Source organism: Poecilia reticulata, linkage group LG7 (genome assembly GCF_000633615.1).
Source record: "Poecilia reticulata strain Guanapo linkage group LG7, Guppy_female_1.0+MT, whole genome shotgun sequence".
Taxonomy (NCBI): domain Eukaryota; kingdom Metazoa; phylum Chordata; class Actinopteri; order Cyprinodontiformes; family Poeciliidae; genus Poecilia; species Poecilia reticulata.
This window is the reverse complement of record NC_024337.1, coordinates 25,221,753-25,230,412: the sequence shown is the minus strand read 5'-3', so window position 1 is coordinate 25,230,412 and position 8,660 is coordinate 25,221,753. Positions and strand designations below refer to the sequence as shown.

The following is an 8,660-nucleotide window of genomic DNA, read 5'->3' as shown; positions in this document are numbered from 1 at the left end:
TTTTTTTGAGTGTGTGTGTTTGTGTGTAAAAAATTAAATACACACCTATTTTGGTGAAAGTGGCTTACCTGAGATATGCAACTGAAGTGATTATTCACTGGATTTTACAAAGCCAAGCCATTGCTCATATGGGTAAGGCATAGCTCTTTGGTGAAATGACAATATGACGTTCCTTGAAAAATTATTTGTCAAATCTGTGACCTGATCTTTTTAGCAATTAAAGGTATTGTCAGATTCACCACCACATCTGCACTGTTTGCATTGTTTTATCATTACCAGTGTAAAAGCATGTATCTTCATGTGTGTGGCTCAGATATTCTATTCCTTACCACGAGAAATGCTACTACTTAAAGAAAACTCAGTTCAAACGGTTGAAAAGACAAAGTTCTGAGGTGCAACATATTTAATCACTAATTGAATAAGTGAAAATTTGGAAACATGCAAATTTATCTTATGCATTCATGGTGTTTACTAGCATTTTATTTATGTTGGCATATGAGTATTGAGTTAAAAGTTTATTATGATTATATTGAACTTACAGTCTAATGCTTATTTTCATGTTTGGGTGAATTTGTGTTCTCTTGGGCATGTCTGTCCAGTATGGCGATGGCAAAAAGCGAAGGAAGCCGAACTACAGCAGTGTGGATCTGTCTGAAGTGGAATGGGAGGATAAGGATGACACGGTCAGACACCAGCAAATCCACATTAAGCCCTCGCCACAGTGCTGTTCTGAATATCTGAAGATCTACAAGGCTTTTCTGTGTCTGCTTTTTGTGTATTTCTAGTTGAGAAATGCCATGGTCAACAGGAAGACTGGGACCTTCTCCATGGAGGTGACAAAGAGTGTGGACAAGGGGGTAAGCTGTCCAAAATTTAGAAGACACTAGCACTTGTTATTTGCTTAGAAAAAGGGGTAAGAGCAAAACAACCCGACAGTGAGAATCCACTCTGCCAAGGGGGTTGTTAAACCTGGCACAGTGATGCACTGCCATGACTTAGGGATTTTGTTTCCGATTTGATTTGCTCTGCATACGCCGGTGTGCGTCTGTGTGTGAGCCTCTTATCTCCACCAAGCACATGTTGCTGAATGCAGGGGGCTGCAGCCTCCCGATGATTCAGTTTCACTACTCGCCTGTCTCTGATGTAGAGTGGTATTCAGGTGTATGTGTGTTGTTGGTGTCAGAGTGTGTAGGTATTTAGTATTTTTAAAGCTTAGACTGCTTTATACATTAGTCCAATCATTAAGAATTCACACATCCAAATTCGCAATTGTCAAAGTACACAGTAGAAACGCACATCGGCAAGAGCTTAGCAGGCCAGCAGTCCCAACCACAACCCTGCAATCAAGGCACCACTAGATGGAGCTAGACTGTAACGAATCCCATCAGATAGCAGATGTTGGTCAACTAAATATTTGCTAAATCATCTTTAATCTTTTGATTTCAGAAACGTGTGCTGGTTTTACACAACGATTACTACTACACAGATATTAAAGGCACTCCTTTCAGGTAAGAAGGATTTATACTTTTATTTGATGAAAGATGGTTTTTTTACCATTGTTGTTGTTGAAATGTATCTATTTCAATTTTAGTCTAGGAGTTGCTCTTTCCAGAGGGCATGGGAAATATTTCTTCAGAGGCAATGTCACTGTGGAAGAAGGTAGAAAATCTTCATCTTGTCGCCATTGGTTTCACCTTCATTTGTTCTCATAGTTTTTTCTGCAATTTTTATTGATTCCTCAACATCTCTTCCTCCTTTTTTTCTGTGTCAGTGTCTGCTCCAGTGTTGATAGCTTTCAAATTTTGGAATAATACTTTTGCCCCATCAGTCATTTAAACAGCAAGAGAAATAACTGTTAAATACTACATGAACTATTTCTAATTGGCTGATTTATCATAAAATACACATGTAGTATCTGTGACAAGGCATGTTTTCCACACACTTGGAGATGTCAACAAAAATTGATCCATAAATAAGGTTATGAACATATGCTTTGAGGCACAAATAGGGGTTAATTCCTTGTGTTTTTGCAATAAATTTCAATTTCTGTTAAGGAATCTTAACTGGACAGATGGCTTTTTTTTTTTTTTTTATTCAAGGCTTGTTATAATTAAACATGGTCAAAGCAGGTTTGGAAATATAGTTTGTTGATATAAATTTGATTAAGTTGGAAAAAAATAGGCATAACACGTTTTTGGTTATACTATCATATTTATTGTACATAAAATCAATTATTCAATTTATTTTAAGCATAAAGAGATGTAATATAAACAGGGTTATGTCTGTCATGAATTTTCTATTTATTACGAGCTAGCCAGGTGAAATTATTCTATAATTATTAATATTCTGCTGGTAAAATTGAACCACTACCTCTGTGTAGCATTCTTCCGTAACTGAGCACATTAGACCGCTAATGCTAATTCAATATTTGGAAGTGTGGTCAACATTTCCTCCACTGCCATTGTTAAAACTACAATCAACCTCATCGTTCACAACTTCTACTTCTGTTCGCTGATTGACCCGGTAGAAAATCTACCAGAGACGATCTGAGTCAAGGAGAGAAAGCCAAGACTATCCTGGAAGCAAGATTTTTTTTTCGAGCGAGATTGCTCAGGAAGACAATCCCGCTCGAAAAAACAACATAGAAATAAAAAATTACTCAAAACCTTTACCCTTTACCTTTTCAATGTCCCAGTTTCTGCCTGTATAATTACGTGGTTTTCTGTTCATATCCTTGTCTGGCTTGATGGTGTGTGTCTGCACTTGTCAGTGTTTTCTGTATATGTTCATGTCCAGCTTCATGGACTTTAATATTCATGGGGCAGTGCCTGTGTCTGTAGGCTTCTGTCTCCAAGTGTTTCTCTAAACATGTCTGTCATGCAGGGCTCTCTGAGCATGACTTGGCTCTTCCTGGTCTAATCAAACCTGTCATGTTCGTTCAAAAAGGACATTTTTCAAACATTCTCTTTGTTTAAGTTAATCTGCATTTTAAATATAGAAGCCTGTCACTTTTATTAAGACGGTCACTTTGAGACATTATATTATCATTCTTTTTTAGGACTTCATGACTTGGAGCATCCTGATGTTGCACTGGCTGACGAATGGTGAGAAAATAACACAAATAAAATGTCATTCTCCATCCTTATTCTGTTTAAACTGTATATATACATCTAAAGTATGAATTGAAACATATTTAAGAAAATAAAATGTCTTGGTTGCTTTTGCATTTCTAGGACTTTTGGCAGATTCTTGGGTTATTTCTGTGATTTGTGGTCGTCAGAAGGGATTACAGTTAATGCTTTTCAAACTAATCCTTGTAGATCGAAAGCAAAGCAATTTTTTTTTTTCTTTAATATATGGTTTTGGATTATTTGTAATCCAAAGCTACCTAAGAGCAGAAGGAAAATCTCACCTCTATTGAAAAACAATTACAAGTAGATACTCAACCAACAGATCATTAAATGAGTCATTTTAAAATGAAGCTGATCTTGAGTCAGTTACAACTATAAAACTTATGTTTGTTGTTTTGTCTTTTCGTTTTCTGCTCTTGTTATGCTATAGGACATACTGCAACACAGACGAGCACCCCAAGCATCGCTACTTGTCTCAAATAGAAGCAATAAAAATGTATCTCAGTGGGCAGGAACCCCGTTTGCATTGTAAGTTACATTTTAGTGCTTTTTCTTTAACTGGATCAGCTTACGTTATTTGTATTTACTTGTAACAAATAACCCCCCCTTTTTTTTTGTAAAACTGTGCTCTATTTGCCTTTGTCCTGTCAGGTGACAAGGAACTTATCCAGGAAGTTCTCTTTGATGCGGTTGTGACCGCTCCACTTGAAGCCTACTGGACCAGTCTTGTGCTCAATAAGTCAGAGTAAGTCACCCATTCCACTGATTTCACTGTTATTAGGCAATATTTGTGAGATTCAACAGCCTGTGTTATTTTTCTGATGCCAACAACTCAGCTGCCCACAAAGGCAGTTCAGTTTATAAACTTGTCTCACTATACAGAAACTCGGACAAAGGTGTGGAGATTGCCTATCTTGGCACAAGGACAGGGCTGTCCAGAATTAATCTATTTGTGGTGCCTGATGAACTCACAAACCTGTAAGTGATCTGTATATGACTACTTTAAATGTGTTATGGTCAGATTTGTGCAGGCACTCCACAAGAGTGCAGATGTGGGACTAATTGTGGGCTTATGATGTTGCGTTTGAACCATTCTTTTTTGGAGTTGAAACAGATGTGACACACATTCAATGATTTGCATCAATAAGAATACAGTCATTCCAAAACCTTATCCATTTCCAAGCTGGCTTTAGTGTGTATTCAGGATCATTGTTTACCTGGAAAACCTCAATGGTTCTTAAGTTCAACCGTATTGCAGCAAATTTGAGATGGAGTTACACAAGTAAATATTTTTTCTCCATTTCCCATAATCTCCCAGTTAGTGATAGACATTGTCCTTAGTGTTACATGGGTTGTCCAAGGACATCGTAGCTAATTTGATTTCATCTTAGAGAGCCCATTTTGATCATATGGTTGAAACTTGACATGATTCTAGTGTTCTAATAGTACAGGGAATTATACTTCAAAACAACTTTGGAGAGGAATGAGGTAAGTAAAAAAGAAATAAAAAAAACATTAAACACAACTCAAGTTTGTTATTCCACCTACAAAATCATACAACTAAGATACATCACTAAAATCCCAAATTACCTTTTTTTTTATAAAGTTCTGATCAAGACATTATATTGATTGCTTTTATTTATGATTTCAAATCTAATTAGTCTTACTAGCTTGTTTCTTCGTTATTGATATCATATGTTTCTTGTTTGCATCAAGAGACTTCCTGACAGCTGAAGACAAAGAGGGAGTGTTTAATGCTGATCACTTTCCTCTATGGTACAAGAGAGCAGCAGAACAAGTTCCTGGCACCTTTATTTATTCTCTGCCTTTCAACTCAGGTTAGCTGTGCATTTGTTTCTTGTTTGATTATTATTTTTTCAATTAAAGTATTAAAGGGGATATTGGCCTAGCCAGATTTAAATTAGTTTTGGTCACATTATGTGTTTGACAACTCATCACACAACACTAACTTTGGCATTTCTCTGTGATTTTTTTTTTTTTTTTACATGTTTATCCTGATTTAATTATTTTCTCTGGCTTTTATCTGTGTTTGCCTTTCCTCTTTTATTAATTCTGCTCTGTTTGCATTTGGACCAGACTGATTGCTGATGGCTGAAATAAGATATGCTAGGGAGAGGCTCGCTTCTTTCCGTAGAGAATAGCCCAGAATCCACAGTTTTATAAATGGATGTACTAATACGCAAACATCTCACGCATATTCAGTTTAACAGTTTTGCTAAAACAAAATTGTGTCCGCCAAAGGAAGAACATGTTCTCAGCCTCAAGCTTTCCATTAGTGCCAGCTATTACAAGTGATCTGAAAGCCTCTTATTTACTTGCCTGACTTTGCCTTAGATGCACCCTTCCTCCAAGGAATGTGGTAGCTGAAGCAACGACAATCTGATATATATTTATGTTAAATTTATGGCTCTCCAATCACCGTCTAGTCAATCAGTTTTCTTTTTTTCTGTTCTGATATCTGTTCCTCTTGTGTGTGGTTTAGGTTCAGAAAACAGGAGTGTTGTATTGGCCAGTACTGCCATTCAGCTTCTGGATGAGAGGAAATCCCCCATAGCTGCTGGTAAGTGGAAATTCAAGTGCTTCTTTCTCTCTGTCTCTCTTACACAAACACTCTTCAACACTGACAGAGACTGCGGTATTCTCTTCCTCACACTGCTGTGCTTTATATTCCTGCTCTACAGTTGTCCTCCCCCCTGCTTATTTTCCTCTGAAACACTTGCAGCCCACATGTTCTGGCTCTCTGTGTGTTTTCATGTGTCCAATTGCATCCGTTGTAGTGCACTGCACAGTACATAGCACAGTAGCACACAAAAGTATGTACCAACATGCATAAAATATCTAAATGTTTTATATGTAAAATATGTATATCTGGTGTTTGTGTTAATCTTGTATGCCAGCCACAAGTTGACTCAGAATGCCAACTGAGTAACTATGATTAGAGTTAGAGATTCACATAGGTTTATAGTGATTCATCTCTTGTCTGAGTATCATATCAGTTTTGGGCCTTTAGTGATTTCTTTGAATTTTCTGTAGGCAACAAAATGTTGAGATATGTCTGAAATGCCATGGATACACCCAAAATTATATTTAAGTGAATGTCCATTCGTCTCTGAAATACATTTTGTGCACCAGTTGTAGTTCACTTTTATAAAATCTCACTTATAAGTAATAGAAACTGAGGCTTAGAGCAAAAAAAAAAAAAATCAGACTGGAGTCACTCAGTAACTCGCAAGACAAAAAAAAGGAATTTCTAAAGATACACTATCCATATCAATAACAAAACAGCATAAAGTTGTTTTTTAAAACCCTTTTAGGACTACCATTATAAAGGTCTGCATGAGTATCTTTTTACATTTTTGGATGCTGCAGAGTCATTATTAGGAGCATTCCAATGTTCTTTACATCAATAAAATCCTTATAATCCCTATTTTCCAGGTTTGTATGCCATTAATCAATAATAACTGATTAAAATGCTTAAATGTGCAAAACAATCACAGGAATTCCATACATTTTATAATTTTTTGACATATTTTTGTAAATATGAAAAGTTTTCTAAATTTATTTTGCAAACTTGTCAATACAAAAGTTGCACACAAGCCTTCTAAACCAAACACAATTTATTTGGAGTTTTTTCAAAACTTAGTTTCAAAGTTACAGCCAATTTTCTAAAAACAAAAAAACGGGGGGAAAAAAAGAAATCCTTTTATCAGTGCAATCAGAATAAAGAAGTGCCCAAGACACATTGCACATTGTGCATCAACAGTAAAATACAAACATTGAAATTAACATGTGTCGGTCACTGTATATTGTTCATTGTTTGCATAAATCACAATAAAAATTACTTGCATTATTGCTGTCTGTCCACATGACAAAATCTCATGATAGCAAGGATTTGATGTTGTAGCATTCCTTCTGGAGCTGTGGAAGTCCTTGTGGCAGTTCCTGTCCACAATAACACAGAGAGGAAGTTTCACACATGAACGGAGTGGATTTTCCACAAAGCTTGCACTTTCTCCACCCCTTTGTTGCCTTTTCTTCAACGGATACCCCCTCAAAAATTGCAACAGGCAGGTGCCGATAGCTGGTAGTCGGAGCTGCTTGTGGCTCTTCTCCACAAAGCCCTGTTGTCAGTTGCTCCTGGAAGGCCTGATGTGTCAGAGGCTGCTGCTCCAGCTGTGCACACATCTTTTTGTGAATCAGATAGCGGTATCTATGAAATGGTGCAGGACAGTGTTGTACCATTTTTTGCACTTCCGCCATAAAGTGTAGGAGCCAATCGACTGGTCAGATAAGTCCACTCCCCCCATGAACCGGTTGTAATCCTTCACAGCTGATGACACTGGAACATACAAGACTTGATGCTGTCCTCCAGCCTTTCCCACTCGTCTGACTGCGTCTCCTTTGAAGGCCGTGTGCATGGTGGAACACACGCTGACCTCCCTCGTGTCCATCTACTTGATAAAAATGAGAGGTCCCTCTCTGAGCCATCTGATAGACCCTCATGGTGACTTTTGGTCAGAGCATTCTTGTTCGTCTTTGGGACACCAACTCTTGAACTTCTGTACGTCCCACATGCTCCAAACCCAAGCTTGTGAAGGTGGCAAAACAGTGCTGGGCTGGTGTAGAAGTTATCACAGTATATGTGATATCCAGATCCAAGATAGTCTTTGTTGATGAGTGACATCACAGCGTCAAAGGACAGCCCCTTTCCAGTTTTTTGAGTGGACCTTCCAGTATAAATCTGAAAGTCTGTAGTGTAGCCCGTGGTGTCGGACAACACAAAAAGTTTGATCCCCCACTTTGTCGGCTTATTTTTGATGTATTGTTTTAGCCCAATCTTGTCTTTAGTGGCTACCATTCTTTCATCCACACTAAGATTTTTCTGGGGGTGGTACACYGCTTTGCAGGCAACCTTCAAACTGTCGTACAGGGGGCGCAGTCTGTGCAGAGGGTCATATTCAGGTGTCCCTTTTTTTTGTCATTCTCTGCATCATCCTTTGGGTCACTCATGTGGATATTGAGGAAACGATCTCTGGGCATTACTGTCCCTGGATAAGAAACCCGAAATGCAGTGGTGGTTCTCCAAAAATCTTTCATTTGTGGTAGTTTTATCAGTCCCATGTACAGCGTAAGCCCAATATACGCATACATTTCATCAGCTGTGACATCAGTCCAAATAAATTTTTTTCCAGCAGCTAAATCTTTTGCTGCATTTTTGTTGGTATTTGCACAGATAGTCTTTATGGCAGCCGGGTCAAAATAGAATTTGAGTAGTTCTGATGGAGAAGGAATGTCATCATTTGAGAGGGGCGGCTGAACACTTGAGTATCGGCATGAGTTTCTGACCTTTTGCGTTTCTTTTTACTTGCTGGACCCTCCCGACTTCTTTTTCTTCCTCTACTTACCCACCACCACACTGTTGTTGTCCTCTTCATCATCCTCATTCAGCTCGTCGTCTTTCTCCTCTACACCATTGTCAGTACTGCACACAGACGTAACATTACAGAT

At 38.0% G+C, this 8,660-nt stretch overlaps 1 protein-coding gene across 1 annotated transcript in view; it reads left to right on the top strand.

The window, feature by feature from the left end:
- The window catches only part of cacna2d3a (calcium channel, voltage-dependent, alpha 2/delta subunit 3a), a 112,758-nt gene that overhangs the window by 73,197 nt on the left and 30,901 nt on the right, over nucleotides 1-8,660 (top strand). Inside the window, exons 16-25 of the mRNA XM_008414695.2 lie at nucleotides 600-683; nucleotides 786-857; nucleotides 1,447-1,508; nucleotides 1,592-1,659; nucleotides 3,059-3,104; nucleotides 3,562-3,659; nucleotides 3,783-3,876; nucleotides 4,014-4,109; nucleotides 4,848-4,969; nucleotides 5,635-5,712. Of these exons, the coding sequence (XP_008412917.1) occupies nucleotides 600-683; nucleotides 786-857; nucleotides 1,447-1,508; nucleotides 1,592-1,659; nucleotides 3,059-3,104; nucleotides 3,562-3,659; nucleotides 3,783-3,876; nucleotides 4,014-4,109; nucleotides 4,848-4,969; nucleotides 5,635-5,712 (820 nt within the window). The remainder of the gene's footprint in view (nucleotides 1-599; nucleotides 684-785; nucleotides 858-1,446; nucleotides 1,509-1,591; nucleotides 1,660-3,058; nucleotides 3,105-3,561; nucleotides 3,660-3,782; nucleotides 3,877-4,013; nucleotides 4,110-4,847; nucleotides 4,970-5,634; nucleotides 5,713-8,660) is intronic.